General features: G+C 45.2%; 1 protein-coding gene across 1 annotated transcript in view; it reads left to right on the forward strand.

Annotated features, from left to right (window-relative positions):
* Positions 1-15,073, forward strand: part of LOC135054854 (zinc finger protein OZF-like) — a 60,660-nt gene extending 45,587 nt beyond the window's left edge. Inside the window, exon 5 of the mRNA XM_063958259.1 lies at positions 10,613-15,073. Coding sequence (XP_063814329.1) covers positions 10,613-11,808 — 1,196 coding nt within the window. The 3' untranslated portion in view covers positions 11,809-15,073. The remainder of the gene's footprint in view (positions 1-10,612) is intronic.
* Positions 15,074-15,778: the final 705 nt, after the last annotated feature.

Genomic DNA, 15,778 nt, shown 5'->3' on the forward strand with positions numbered 1-15,778 from the left:
TCAGGTACCTTGCTCAGGCCGGCAATCGCGTCGGCCTGGGCGTGTAGTGCAGTAGCGGCATGGACTGGGGGATCCCAGGGTGGGGGGCCAACTTCTAGGTTTTGCCCAGGAATGGTTGGAGACCACTTCAGATACCTGGGTGAGGGAAGTCGTTGCTTGAGGTTACGCCATACCCTTCAAGAATCGTTCCCCGCAGCGATTTTGCCTGACAGATGTGTCTCTGGATCCGGCAAAAGCAAACAAGTTGCACTCAGTGGTACATTCCCTCCTGACCACAGGAGTGGTAGTACAGGTGCCTCTGGCTCAGAGAGTCAAGGTGCACTATTCACCGCTGTTTCTAGTCCCGAAACCGAACAGGTCCTCGCGGCCCATTCACAATCTGAAGTCCTTGAACAAGCATGTGCGAATCTCCAAGTTTTGTATGGAAACGCTGCGCTCTCTTGTTCTGGCCATGGAGCCTGTGGACTATATGGTCTCCCTGGACATACAGGATGCCTACCTACATATTCCTATTGCAGTATCTCATCACCAGTACCTGAGGTTTGCGGTGGGCAACCTTCATTTCCAATTTCGGGTGTTACCTTTTGGTTTGACATAGGCTCCCTGAGTTTTCACCAAAGTTATGGCAGTCATGATGGCTACACTCCGTCGCTAAGGGGTCAGGATCCTACCGTACTTGGACGATTTGTTGATCCTGCCAAATTCCGCAGAACTTCTCCTGTGTCGTGTCGATCCAGTGCATGAAAGCCCACGGGTGGCTGATCAACTGGAAGAAATCCTCCCCTGGTTCCCGCTCGGTGCATGTTACATCTGGAAGCGTTATTGGACACTCACAACCAACGGTTGTTCCTGTCTCAGGAGAAAGTCCTGAAGCTTCAGGACAGGATTCGATGTTTCCTATCTCGTCCACAAGTGTCGATACATTCGACAATGCAAGTGCTGGGTCTCATGGTGTCGGCTTTCGACATGGTGGAGTATGCTCAGTTTCACTCTCGCCCTCTGCAGAAGTTAATTTTGACCAAATTGGACGGCCTGCCTCACCGAATCAGATCTCACATGATCTCATTGTCTCCGGAGGTCCGCCTGTCACTGAGCTGGTGGCTTCAGGACCAACAATTGAACAGGGGCCGTCCTTTCTGGATATCTAACTGGGTCCTTCTGACGACTGATGCCAGTCTGAGAGGTTGGGGCGCGGTGTTGGAACAACACTCTCTTCAGGGTTGGTGGACCAAGGAGGAGTCTCTGCTCCTGATCAATATTCTGGAACTGCATGCAGTGTTCAATGCGTTGACAATGGCCCGGCATCTAATACAGAACAGACCTGTTCAAGTACAGTCAGACAACGCCACCACGGTGACGTACATCAATCATCAAGGCGGCACTCGAAGCCACATGGCAATGAGGGAAGTATCACGGATTCTTCAGTGGGCGGAGCGCCATCTGCCGGCCATATCCGTAGTGTTCATTCCGGGCGTCCTGAACTTGGAAGCGGACTATCTCAGTCGTCAGCACGTACACGCTGGAGAGTGGAGCCTCCATCCGGAGGTGTTTCAACTTCTCGTGGACACTTGGGGCCTTCCAGATGTGGATCTAATGGTGTCTCGACACAATCACAGGGTTCCGGTCTTCGGAGCAAGGACAAGATCCTCAAGCTGCGTTCGTGGTCGCTCTGGCAATTCTCTGTGTTCCCTCCAGTGTCACTACTGCCCAGAGTAATACGGCAGTTCAAGCAAGAAGGAGGAAACCTGCTTCTGGTCGCTCCAGCGGGGCCTAGACGGAACTGGTTCTCCGATCTACTGGGTCTCTCATGGGATCGTCCCCTTCTACTTCCACAACGACCAGACCTCCTCGTTCAGGGCCCTTATATTTACCAGGATTTGGCCCATCTGACTTTGACGGCATGGCTCTTGAATCTTCCATCCTGAGGGCCAAGGGTTTTTCTGAGGCGGTCGTTCAAACTATGTTGAAGGCCCGTAAGCCGGCTTCTGCTCGGATCTACCATAGGGTCTGGAATGCTTACTTTACTTGGTGTGCGTCTCACAATCATGACATTTTCAAGTTTAGTACGGCCTAACTATTGGCCTTTCTACGACAGGGCCTGGACTTTGGCCTGCGTCTGGCCTCCCTCAAGGTTAACATCTCTGCCTTGTCGGTTTGGTTTCAGAGAAAAATTGCTACCCTACCTGATGTCCATACTTTCACTCAGGTTGTGTTGCAGATTCAGCCTCCTTATATGCCGCCTGTGGCCCCTTGGGACTTGTCTGTGGTTTTGGAGGCCTTGCAGGAGTCTCCGTTTGAGCCTCTGCTGACCTTAAGTGGCTCTCCCTTAAAGTCCATTTCTTGCTGGCGATTGCTTCAGCTAGAAGGGTATCGGACTTGGGTGCCTTATCCTGTAAGTCTCCCTATTTGATTTTTCACCATGACCGGGCGGTTCTTAGAACGTGGCCAGGTTATTTACCCTAAGGTGGTGTCTTCCTTCCACCTAAACCAGGAGATTGTGGTTCCGGCCTTTAATTCTCCTGAGTTGTCTTCCAAAGAGCCGTCTTTGGATGTGGTACGGGCTCTCCGTATCTATGTGAAGAGAACATCCTCCGTTAGGAAATCTGATTCTCTGTTTGTATTGTTTGGTTTTCACAAACATGGCTGGCATGCTTCCAAGCTCACTCTGGCCAGATGGATTAGAATGGTGATTGCACATGCTTATGTACAGGCTGGTCGTCCAGCTCCTGCTACCATCAAAGCCCATTCTACTCGGTCGGTTGTACCTTCTTGGGCGGCCCACTGTGGTACGACCCTTGAACAATTGTGCAAATCGGCAACGTGGCCCTCCGGGAACACGTTTATAAGGTTCTATGCCTTAGATACCACCGCTTCCCAGGATGCTACCTTTGGACGCCTGGTTCTTGTGCCCGCTACAGTGCATCCCCTCCCGTGAGGAACTGCTTTAGGACATCCCCGATGTTAATCCTTGTGGAGCCCAGTGTAACCCGCAGCAGAAAATGAGATTTATGGTAAGAACTTACCATTTGTCATGTCCCACGATATATGTGTTTCATGTTTTATTGCAGAGCTTTGCATTTTGTTAAAAATTGTCCCTCTTGATTTCCTGTAGCCAGGTTCTGATGTCATTAGACCTGCCCTCATCCTGTGCTCAGCTCTGTGTGTGTCGGCCATTTTAGATTCCAACCAGCTCTGGTAATACATCATCTTTTCACCTACTGCTGTTTTGTACAAGAATATCAGCTTGAAATAAACCTTCATCTGGATTCATCTCACATCTCGGCAGTTTTGAGTTGACACTATCTGATAAGGTCTCTTGGTGTGAGTACTGGTTAATGTAGACATATACCCAGAGTAACTGTCTGAAGAACACTATACTTACAGCCTAGTTATTGAGTCAGAATAGTGAAAAGATGTTTGATAAAAACTACCAGTAAGCCAGTTGCAGCTTCTGCAGATACAAATACATAACAAGCTTGCCTGCAGTGTAACAGGAAATCAGTGTTTGCAGCTATAACAGCTCATTATAGCATAACCAGCTACAAACTTACTCTAGCTTTATTCAGATCCATTTTCCTGTGTACTATCATGGCTGAAGGAAATACAGTTCCGGCTATCCAAGATGAACAAGCAGAAGTTATGGATCTCAACCTGCAGTCTAAACGCCCTGCAAAGCCTTCATGGAAGGTAAAAGAGAATCTTGAAGGTAGGAAACATGAACTTTCTTCCACTGTGCTAAACTTATGGCAAAAATTGCAAGGTCATATGTCCACCATTTCTCAGCCTGTTTGTGATGTGTCACCGCTAGAGGGCGCACTAGGACAGCTTTGTTCAGTATATGAACTTTATAAAGTGTCAAGTAAGGAATATATAAGCATTTTGAAGAAACTCAATAGCCAGGATTCTTTAGAAGAACTGCAAAACTTTTATCGTCTTAATTTGGATCGAGACAGTCTATTGCGAGAAGTTAAGTCTAAGACAGCAGCCAGAATTGCACAATTATTGGAAACATCATCACGCATTTCTGTGTCCACCAGGCGTTCAAAACGATCATCTAAGTCACGAAGCTCAAAATATTCCATGCTCAGCGAACAACTTATAAATGCACGTGCAGAAGCAGAAACTGCTAAAATACAAGCCGATTTTGCACGTGAAAGAGCAGAAATGGAATCTAGAATAGCACGTGAAAGAGCAGAAATAGAAGCTCTAGAGAAACAATGTGAGTATGCCACAGCAATGGTACGGTTAAAGGTTTTGGAACAAGCTGGCAGTGGAAGTGAAAGAGACAGCATCAGTTCAAGTGAAGTGGATGTGGAAGATCCTCTTAAGCGCACAAGAGACTACGTCCTAAGTCAAAACAGTGAACCCCTGATTGCTGCAAACATTCCTGACAGTGCGGACATCCTTCCAGGGGACATCCTTCCGGAACAAAAAGACTCCGGTCCCTATGCAACACGCCACATCCAAGGTCAGTACAATGCACAATCACTTGGTCATCCTGACCCATTTTCACACACCACAGTGCACCAAGGCCCAACACCTCAACAAACTCAATATACAAATGCCTGGTCACAACCCAATATGCCAGTAAGTCACCAAATCCCTGGCAATCACACAGTTCCACATGCAGCGAGACCTACAGACCTTAAACCAGCTCTTAGGTTGAATGCCTATGCACCGCCCTATCTCCCTATGTCTCTTACCCAGAACACCACAAATAATATGAACAGCAATAATATGAACAGCACTACACAGCCAGCAATTTCTTGGCCAAGGTCAGAGAAAACAGACATGTCAGACTTTGCAAGATTCATGATTCGTCGTGAACTTATTAAGACCAGCCTCACTAGGTTTGATGACCAGCCTGAGAACTACAGAGGTTGGAAATGTTCCTTCAGATCCACAACTAATAACCTTGGTATTACTGCTGCTGAAGAACTAGATCTGCTGATCACGTGGCTGGGCCCACAGTCTACAGAACGCGTCAAGAGACTCAGATCCGTCCACATTGATAATCCTGCGGCAGGCCTCTTTGCGGCTTGGGAAAGGTTAGAACGAAGCTTTGGAAGTCCTGAAGCCATAGAGAATGCTCTGTTCAAACGACTGCAGGATTTTCCAAAAATATCCGGCAAGGACAATGAGAAATTCCAAGAACTCAGTGACCTACTCTTTGAACTCCAGCTGGCCAAAATGGACACTCACTTACCTGGCCTCAGTTACCTGGACACAGCTCATGGGGTAAACCCAATAGTTTCCAAGCTGCCATACGGTATTCAAGAAAGGTGGACTACACTTGGGTCAAGATATAAAAGAGAAAATCGAGTCTCCTTTCCCCCCTTTTCTTACTTCTGTGAGTTTGTCAAGAACATTGCGGAATCCAAGAATGACCCAAGCTTCTCCTACAGTGAGTCAAATCATCCTGGTTCACCTACCTCTAAGTTTGACAGCCCACGCTCTAACTACAAGAACCACAGAGGTCCAGTATCAGTGAAAAAGACTGAAATCCTTCCCACACCAGCATCAGCTCTTGTCAAGAGCAACCAAGGTGATAGGATCGAAAACCCCAACCGCATGTGTCCCATTCATAAGAAGCCACATCCCCTCAAGAAATGCATCGGTTTCAGAAAGAAACCCCTACAGGAACGCAAGGAACTTCTAAAGAATTTTGGGGTATGTTTCAGATGTTGTGCTTCTACTGAACATTTTGCTAAAGACTGTAAAACTGCTATTAAGTGCATAGAGTGCGGCTGTGAGGACCACGTGCAGGCACTGCACCCATCTCAACCCAATACTACACCCCCTGCACATTTCCCCTCTGCACCAAGGCATGGCGGGGAGAATGCAGATCAAACAGCAAGTCCTACTACTGTATCTTCTTCATGCACTAAAGTCTGTGGGGAAGATCTTCGGGACAAGTCTTGTGCAAAGATATGTCTAGTCAAAGTATACCCCAAGGGACAGCCAGAAAAGACTCTAAGGGTGTACACCATCTTGGACGACCAGAGCAACCAATCACTCGCAAGATCAGAACTCTTTGATCTGTTAAACTTAAAGGGAGATGCTTACCCCTACACCTTGGGTACCTGTAGTGGAATTACAGAGGAATCTGGAAGAAGAGCCAGTGGACTGGTTGTAGTTTCTCTCAAGGACAATCTTGAGATACCCTTACCCACACTTGTTGAATGTAATGAGATACCATCCAACGAAGAGGAGATTCCTACCCCAGAGGCCGCTCTTCATCACACTCACCTAAGGCCTATATACAACGAAATACCAACCCTTGACAAAAATGCAAAGATCTTACTTCTGCTTGGTAGAGACATTCTCAGGGTACATAAAGTACGCCAACACATCAATGGACCAAATGATGCTCCATTTGCCCAACGTCTTGATCTAGGCTGGGTTATCATAGGCAATGTCTGTATAGACAAGATGAAGACGCCTACCAATATTTCCTCATTCAAGACAAACATATTGCTTAATGGTCGCAGCACCTGTTTTCAGCCATGCCCACATCACTACTGGGTGAAAGAGAAGCTGGGCAGCAGTAATTCGCAGCATAACCATCAAGATAACATGAACATGGTCCTGTCTTGGGACGACAGCCTCGGATCGACAGTGTTCAATTCAACAAGTGAGGACAACAAGTTAGCATCTGCGAGAGAAGATAGAGAATTTCTCAAGATAATGGACAAAGACTTCACTCAAGACGATTCCAACAGCTGGGTAGCACCTTTACCCTTCCGCTTTCCAAGAGTTAAACTACCAAACAATCTACAGCAAGCAGTTGCTAGATTTTCATCTTTAAAACGAACTCTAAAGAGGAAACCAGAGATGGAAAAACATTTTGTGGCTTTCATGCAAAACATATTCGACAGAGATCACGCTGAACCTGCACCACCAGTAAAGGAAGGAGAAGAATGCTGGTACCTTCCATCCTTTGGCGTGTATCACCCACGGAAACCCAATCAAATTAGAGTGGTTTTTGATTCCAGCGCTCAGTATGATGACGTCTCCCTCAACAATCTGCTCCTTACTGGGCCAAACCTAAACAACAGCCTCATAGGAGTGCTAATTCGCTTTAGAGAAGAGCCTGTGGCAGTAGTAGCTGATATCCAGCAAATGTTCCATTGCTTCATAGTCAGGGAAGACAATCGGAACTACCTGAGGTTCCTGTGGCACAAAGACAACAACGTCAATAATGAAGTCATAGATTACCGGATGAAGGTACACGTATTTGGCAACAGCCCTTCTCCTGCTGTAGCAATCTATGGACTCAGAAGAACAGCCCAGGAAGGTGAGAAGGACTATGGATCTGACGCTCGTCATTTTGTTGAAAAGAACTTCTACGTTGATGACGGACTTAAATCCCTACCCACAAGTGAAGAGGCAATCGATCTCCTCACCAGAACACAAGAAATGCTTTCTGTAGCAAACCTTAGGCTCCACAAGATTATCTCCAACAGCCAGAAAGTAATGGAAGCATTTCCTTCTGATGATCATGCTACCAACTTGAAAGATCTTGATCTTGGTTCTGATATTCCTCCCATACAGCGCAGCCTAGGCTTGCTCTGGGACATTAAACAAGACATATTTACATTCCAGGTATCAGGCTATGACAAACCTTTCACCAAACGAGGAGTTTTATCTGTCATAAACAGTATCTATGATCCTCTTGGATTTGTAGCTCCAGTCACCATTCATGGCAAGATGTTGCTGAGACAGTTAACCAAGGTGAACTTAGACTGGGACACTCCATTACCTATCGAGCAACAACAAAGGTGGGAGACGTGGAAGAAGTCATTGAAGATATTGGAACAACTCCAAATACCACGTTGTTACACTCCCAGCTCCCTTTCAGCTGCTACCAGGAGAGAAATCCACATTTTCTCAGATGCATCGATGGAAGCCATAGCCGCAGTAGCCTACCTGAGGATCTTTGAAACCACCAACAAACTACACTGTGGATTTGTCCTGGGTAAAGCCAAATTAACTCCAAAACCTGCACACTCTGTACCAAGACTCGAGCTTTGTGCAGCTGTGCTAGCAGTAGAAATTGCTGAAGTTATAAAGGATGAACTGGACGTTCCAATTGATTCATTTGCATTCTACACAGATAGCAAAGTCGTGCTTGGTTATATACACAACCAAACAAAACAATTCTATGTATACGTCAGCAACAGAGTAGAACGCATCAGAAGTTTCTCCACTTCTGAGCACTGGCATCACATTACCACTAGCCTTAATCCAGCTCATCGTGGAACAAGACCTTCACCAAAACCCAACCTCCAGATCGGTGACCTTGTTTTTTTAAAGGATAAAGAGGCCCATCGCAATGAATGGCCAATGGGACTTATCACCAAGGTTGTTCCCAGCGACGATGGAAAGATTCGTAAGGTAGAGGTTAAAGTGACCAAAGGAGGCTCTGCCAAAGTTTTCTTCCATCCAATCACTGAACTAGTACTTCTCCTTCCAAAGGAAGATATCACATAAAGAAGGACATGGCTACTAGATTCACCTCATCATCGGAAGTATTCTACCTCAAACTTCCAGCTATGATATACCATCGACACCTTATTATTTGGATCATACTGTGGGTTGGTGGAAGTGTTTGCAAGTTGCGGCTTCCCCAATCCGAAGATGGGTTATCACTTGGAACTTGATCCAACATTTTCCTACTTTTATGGATTACAAGCTTCAAGACTTCGACCGAACTTATTTCTTGTTATCGTTGTTTATTGTTACAGGTTATCTCTTTTGTCTTACAGGTTGCAAGATTAGTTCTGGACTTCATCTAAGGACATTACTATAATGTTTGATTTATCGTGAAATCTAAAGATTTCAGACGGGGAGTGTCATGTCCCACGATATATGTGTTTCATGTTTTATTGCAGAGCTTTGCATTTTGTTAAAAATTGTCCCTCTTGATTTCCTGTAGCCAGGTTCTGATGTCATTAGACCTGCCCTCATCCTGTGCTCAGCTCTGTGTGTGTCGGCCATTTTAGATTCCAACCAGCTCTGGTAATACATCATCTTTTCACCTACTGCTGTTTTGTACAAGAATATCAGCTTGAAATAAACCTTCATCTGGATTCATCTCACATCTCGGCAGTTTTGAGTTGACACTATCTGATAAGGTCTCTTGGTGTGAGTACTGGTTAATGTAGACATATACCCAGAGTAACTGTCTGAAGAACACTATACTTACAGCCTAGTTATTGAGTCAGAATACCATTGTTAAATCTCTTTCTGCGAGGTACACTGGGTTCCACAAGGCGCCCACCCTGATGCACTTAGCTTCTTTTGGGTTGGTACTGGCATAGCCGCTGACACCCTCTCCTGTGGGGAGTGTGTGGTGTGATTGGCTACCAGCGATTGTCGCCTCTGGTACCTGCTACTGCATTGGGCTGGTTAATGAAACTGAGCTCCTGTGCACGAAGGCAGGGTTAGAGAGGAGGCGGCGCTGTGCATCTTGGGAACAGTCAAAAGCTTTAAGTCTGTTGGTGCCTCGGATCAAGATCCTACACTACACTACACCTGATGTTAATCCTTGTGGAGCCCAGTGTATCTCGCAGAAAGAGATTTAACAACGGTAAGTTCTTACCATAAATCTCGTTCTCAGGGAGTCTCCTGCAGAATGAGGGAGGGTAGGCAACTATGGATTAACATGTTATGTCATATGAAGAGACTTTTACAACCTTAATTGTAAACAGATGTCTGTTCCCTGACCTAAGCAGCTGTAACATATCTGGCCGCCCCCTTGTCTCTAAACGGGTCATTGCAGAGAAATGACAACATTGAAAAACAAGTGATCACAACCCCCCCACACACAGACACACACACATTTAGTTGAGGTGTTGCAAGTGACATGATATTTCCCTGACATTTTACCCTTCTTTGTGCAATATACAATATTAAGTTAGCTATTTCATGACAGGTAAAAGCTGTTAGGATATGGTACGCTCTGTACCTGTCTCATACTGTGTATTAGTCTATAGGTGCATCTCCTAGTGTCAGACCTCTAGTGCCAGGAGTCACTCGGAGGCATATGATGTAAGTTCCTGTTCCTCCATCTCAGAGAGAGAGTGAGGAGAGTGTGACACAAACAGAGAGACTGAGAGACAGAGCAAGTGTGCAGAGCTGAGACTGGGAGCAGATCTCAGCTACAGAGACTCAGTGCATGCATCATCTTCTCTACAGTGGGAGTCAGACTGCACGGCTGTGCAGTCCTCCATGCTTTACCACCACAGACATCTCCTAATAAGTACTGCTGCCTAATGCTGTTACCTTGTGTGATATATGGGCTCTTGATTACAGCTATCAGGGTTACATCTGAGTCACCTGTGTTCACTAAATAAACCTGCATTACTGATTAAGTCACTAAGTGAGTGAACTGATGTCACTGCACCAGATAGCCCAGAACACTCTGCCAACAAAAGCGCTTAGACTTTCTATGGCCATGAGCAGGGCTATATTGTGACTTTAATATCTTTATATTTTTTGTTGGAGAAGGCACATTTGTCTCATGTAGTATACTGGTCAAAGACAGGATTAGTAATTAAGATAAAGTGACATTTGAAAGCTCTAACCACAATCTTCTTCTTTCCAACAGATTTACACAGAGATACTGCAGCTGACCGTTCTTATAATCGTACTAATAAGACATCAGCCTTGTGTGAAGAAGGAAATATCTCTCACAAGTACATTAGTACTCCCACAGATCATACACAGTATACAGCTACTCATATTAAGGAGGAACCAGTCTCATCTGACAGAGGAGACCTCACCCAGACTAACATATGTACACCCACAGGTCAAACACAGTATACACCTACTCATATTAAGGAGGAATTGGCCTCATGTGAGAATGGACATCTCACGGACACTCCCTTTTATACAGCGATAGAAAATATACAATGTACATCTGTCCTTATTAAGGAGGAAAAACTCTTGTGTGAAGAAGGAAACCTCACTGATCACACACTATACATATCTGATAGTATGAAGGAAGTCTCCTGTGAACCGAGAACTGTCACAAGCACTGACATGTATACACCCACCAATCAGGTGCAGAATACAGCTGCTTATACTGTGAAGACCATACACAAGGGACAGCAGACTAAACAAAAAGCGTTCATGTGCTGTGAATGCGGCAAAGGATTTGACTGTAACACTAAGCTCATCATACATCAGAGAACTCACACAGGGGAGAGGCCCTACTCCTGCTCCACATGTGGGAAACGTTTCACCTGTAACTCCAATCTTAATAAACACCAGCGAATTCACACCGGAGAGAAACCCTACTCCTGCTCCATGTGCGGGAGATGCTTCGCGAATACCTCGGATCTTGTTACACATCGGAGGATTCACACTGGAGAGAAGCCCTATGCTTGCAGCGAATGTGGGAAGTATTTTCTTAGTAGCTCAAATCTGGCTGCGCACAAGAGAATTCACACTGGGGAAAAGCCGTATATCTGCGCTGAATGCGGGAAAGGGTTCATCCGCAGCTCTCATCTGGTCTTACACCAGAGAAGTCACACTGGGGAGAAACCTTACTCTTGCCCCACATGTGGGAAATCTTTCACCAATACCTCAGATTTCGCAAAGCACCAGAGACTGCACTCTGAGGACAAACCGTGTCCTTGCACGGAGTGTGGGAAATGTTTTAAAACTACCTCAGATCTCGCTAGGCATCAGCAAGTCCACACAGAAGAGAAACCCTACAGATGTGTAACGTGTGGGAAATGTTTTCTTAGAAAACAACAACTTCTCAAGCATCAGGCAATCCACAACGAAGAGAACCTTTAAGTGACGTCATTAGCGGCAGACGAGGCAGAGCTGATACCGGGAGCGATGGTTGTGGGCTGTGTTTTGCTGTTTTGGTGGGAGGATGAAACTACAGGTTCTGAGAAAGGGCACCAGAGTATTTACATAGTGGTGTTACCAGGAGCATACACATGACTTTTATGGACACATACATACATTACCCACGCGCTTGCCAGGCAGCAGTTGTAGGTTGAAAATATGGATGAGGACTGGGCTCATGTCATTAGGCCCCTCCTCCCTCACAACAAAATGCTAAATTTCACGGGTCTAATCGGGAGGGGATGTGGAAAAAATGAAGTGATTCTAATGGAATGTTGCCATATTGGCCCTACCCATTGTCCCACGAATCATGGCATCTTTCAGTGAGGAGGTGGAGCCTAATAAGTGTTTTTTTTCACAACAGCAGCAAGAATAGGCAGACTGTTAAGGTTTTTTTTTGGGTACTCTGAATGCCCCCCCTCTCCCCCCCCACCTGCTCCACTCATTACCGGGAAACTTTTATTAATATTAAAATAGTAGTATTTTTTGGATCCCATGTTGCGGGTGCTACAGAATTGGCCCCAATTCAGGGGCATTGGTGTGGAGGAGGTAAAGATATCGGCGTTTGCCGACGACATCCTCTTATTTTTGTCGGAACCAAGGAGGGCCCTGGGACCGCTGATGGAACGTGTCAGAGAATTTGGGCAGGTATCGGGGTTTGAGGCCAACTTTGAAAAGTCCACGGCCCTGTATTTAAAACCAGGCTACGCATGCCCGGCTTGGTTTCGGGAGGCCCCAGTTAGTTGGACAACTAAAGCAATTACTTATCTAGGGGTACAGATCAAAAAAAAATTGAACTTGTACAGTCTTAATCTGAAGCAAATTGTGCGCAGTATGAGGGACGATACAGAATATTGGAGACATCTTAAAATATCATATTTGGGCAGAGTGAACTTGGTGAAAATGATTCTATTTCCTAGACTTTTATATCCATTGCAATCCCTTCCTATTTTATTGTCTAGGAATACTACGACAGAAATTAATAAAATAATGCGTACATTCATTTGGAACGGTAAGCGGGCACGAATTAGTTTGGTGAAATTGCAGCAGCATAGACACAATGGAGGTGTGAATCTCCCCAATGTATCGGAATATAGTCATGCCTCCCATTTACGCTATTTGAGAGATTGGATACACGGTGGAAATATGTACTCCAATACGACCCTGGAGACTGCCTTCTTGGGTGGTGGTAGTATTATCTCTTTCCTGCATCTACATGAAGAAAAGATACCCACTTCGGTTCGCGCGAATCCACTACTGATGTCCACTAGGAGAGTTTGGCACATCTTACGGCGTAAATGCTCCTTGAACCCACATGTGTCCCTTTTCCTTCCCCTAGTACGCAATACCCGTTTTCAGGACGGAAACGCGAGCCATCCTTTCACTCTCTGGGAAAGGCATGGCATTACTTCCATACATCACTTCCTTCACAAACTCATTATGGAGCTCAATAGAGGCCACTGGAGAGTCATGATCTTCTACAACTACAGGAGTGGACTGCGACAGCAGGAAGGTTTTGTCTGACTGTGAGCTGCTTTTGAGGTGGAAGCACCATCCCGAACCACTGTGTTTAGTTTGCAGAATTTCGTCATGAGAGACGGTTCCTGGAAGGTGACGTGCGCTGCGACCGTCCTGTGTCCACCATCACATAGGACAATGTTGCTGTCATTCGGTCCATAGTTGAGGTGGACAACAGAGTGACTGTGCTCCAGTTAGAGAAGGAGATAGACTTCCCATTGGGATCTATCTGCTTGATACAAAAAGCAAATGGTGGCTCTTTTTGTGGCCTAGACTAGTCATGTAGCTACCGTAAGCTCCATGCCGCAGCGCACTGTCACTGGGGACTGGTGTGCCAATCAAAGCCTGACACAAGTTCTGGAAGCCATTTCCAGGATGCCCTTCTCCATAACAACAATGCACCTGTCCACAAGTGGTGGATTTTCTGGTCCATGAACGCATCCAGGAGTTTGGTCATCCGCCGTGTAGTCCTGACCTGGCCCCCGTGACATCTTTGTTTTCCCACAAATAAAGCGCAGGATGTGTGGGATTTGTTTTGAGTTCCCAGAAGCTGCTGTGGAGACCTTTATCCAGCATGTAGAAGACATACCTGATTAGAACTGGTCCAGCTGCTGCAGCAAGTGGTTTGAGCACATGCAACTTTGCATAGACTCCACAGGCGAATACTTTGAAAAATGTAATGCTTTGTAAGTATAATACTGTTTGTGCATCCGGAAACTTATTGCACACCCCTCCATATTTACAAAAGTCGCATATTAAGTATAATGGTGCACAGTGGGAGAAATAACTGTGTGACAGCTCATCTCAATGTGTTCTACACAGATTTGCAACTTGGTAGGTATCCAATTAGCAGTGAAAAATCATGAAGTTTTCGCCATTTTTCACAGATATTTGATTAATGGCTATTCTATTGGTCCTCGTGAAAATACACAGGTTCAGTAAAACCTGTGTGTTTTGCATTTGCATCCCCCAAAAGCCAGCGCTTATCTGGGATTTTGATTTGACCGCCTTAGGCAGGGCAAACAAATTTAGAAGTATGAGGATCCAACTTGACTGCATAGTATCTCATCTGGTCCACATAGCTCCTGGTGGATCTTTCATACAGTAACGTGTTCACTCTGTGGGAAAAAATGCAGAAGCGAATATACTACCTGATTGGATAAGCACATCTCCTGGCCAATCATATGCCTCCGCTCCGTTACACTTCCTGTCCTAGATGATTTTTATTACATGCTAGTGTCTTCTGAATTTACCTCCTCTCTATATGTCCTGTCTCTGGGGGAGATGTATCAAGTCTTGGAGAGGGAAAAAGTGAGCTGGTTGCTGGTTTTTAGAAATTGAGATGTTGCCCATAGCAACTAATCAGATTCTAGTTCTCTTCTAGAAGGTGCTAGATAAATAAGTAGAATATGGGCAAAATCCACACTTCTAAAAATATGCACTTAAGTAAATCTACCCCCACATCTTGATACATTTCCCCCATAGTGATTTGTCAGCTGCTAATCTCTACTAAAGTGATAGGCTGGGAGAACTGAAGTGGGTGTAGTCCCTTCTTATAGAGGTAAAAGGAGATAAAACTACAGTATTTTATTTATTTTTGCATCTAAATGTCAAAGTGAGTAACAATCACCAAACAACAAGGATTGGAAATGTCCTATATGTTTCTCTTGTAATAAAACAGGTTTACTTCTGCGTTTGTGCTTTGTGTAGATATTATTGCTAATGCAATGTTGTTGTATACAGATCTAGAGGTTTCTGTGTGAATAAATCTGCACACAGCGGTACATTGACCCGGAACCTGAACATATACCCAAACATTCTACATTTACTGTATGTAGCAGCGTCGGGTGCGGTATAATGGATTTGCAATGTCTAGGTATGGAGGACTGCATGCTGGTGTGTAAATAGGTGACTATAGGAGAAGCTAACACACTGTGGAATCCAGAGGACAGACAGACAGTGTATTAGGCGACAGATGAAAGCTTGACGATGGTTAAGGTCAACAGTACAAAACATCAAAATGACAATGGTCGACACAAAAATGGTTGATGCAAGTGTTTGGGGTTTTTAAGGCCAAATCTTGTCTATTCCATGTTATGCGACCACCATCAGTACAAAGGTGTACCCTCATGGCTTGCTTCACTCGCCACGCTTTGGGTAAGGAATGCATGCTACGCTCTGCACAGGTTACTATTCCCAATACATGTGCACGTGGATAATAAATCAAGCAGATGTTGAGAAACCCACACAAAAAAACAACCAGAAAGGGGGGTTGTTCCCCAGCACACTAAATAGTACTTGCAACAATACTTGAAAAACTATATAATAATAAGAAATTCAGAGATAATTGTTGCATTCATTTGCAAACACATGGTAAGCCACTGGGCCACTTCAC

Source organism: Pseudophryne corroboree, chromosome 3, assembly GCF_028390025.1.
Source record: "Pseudophryne corroboree isolate aPseCor3 chromosome 3, aPseCor3.hap2, whole genome shotgun sequence".
NCBI lineage: Eukaryota > Metazoa > Chordata > Amphibia > Anura > Myobatrachidae > Pseudophryne > Pseudophryne corroboree.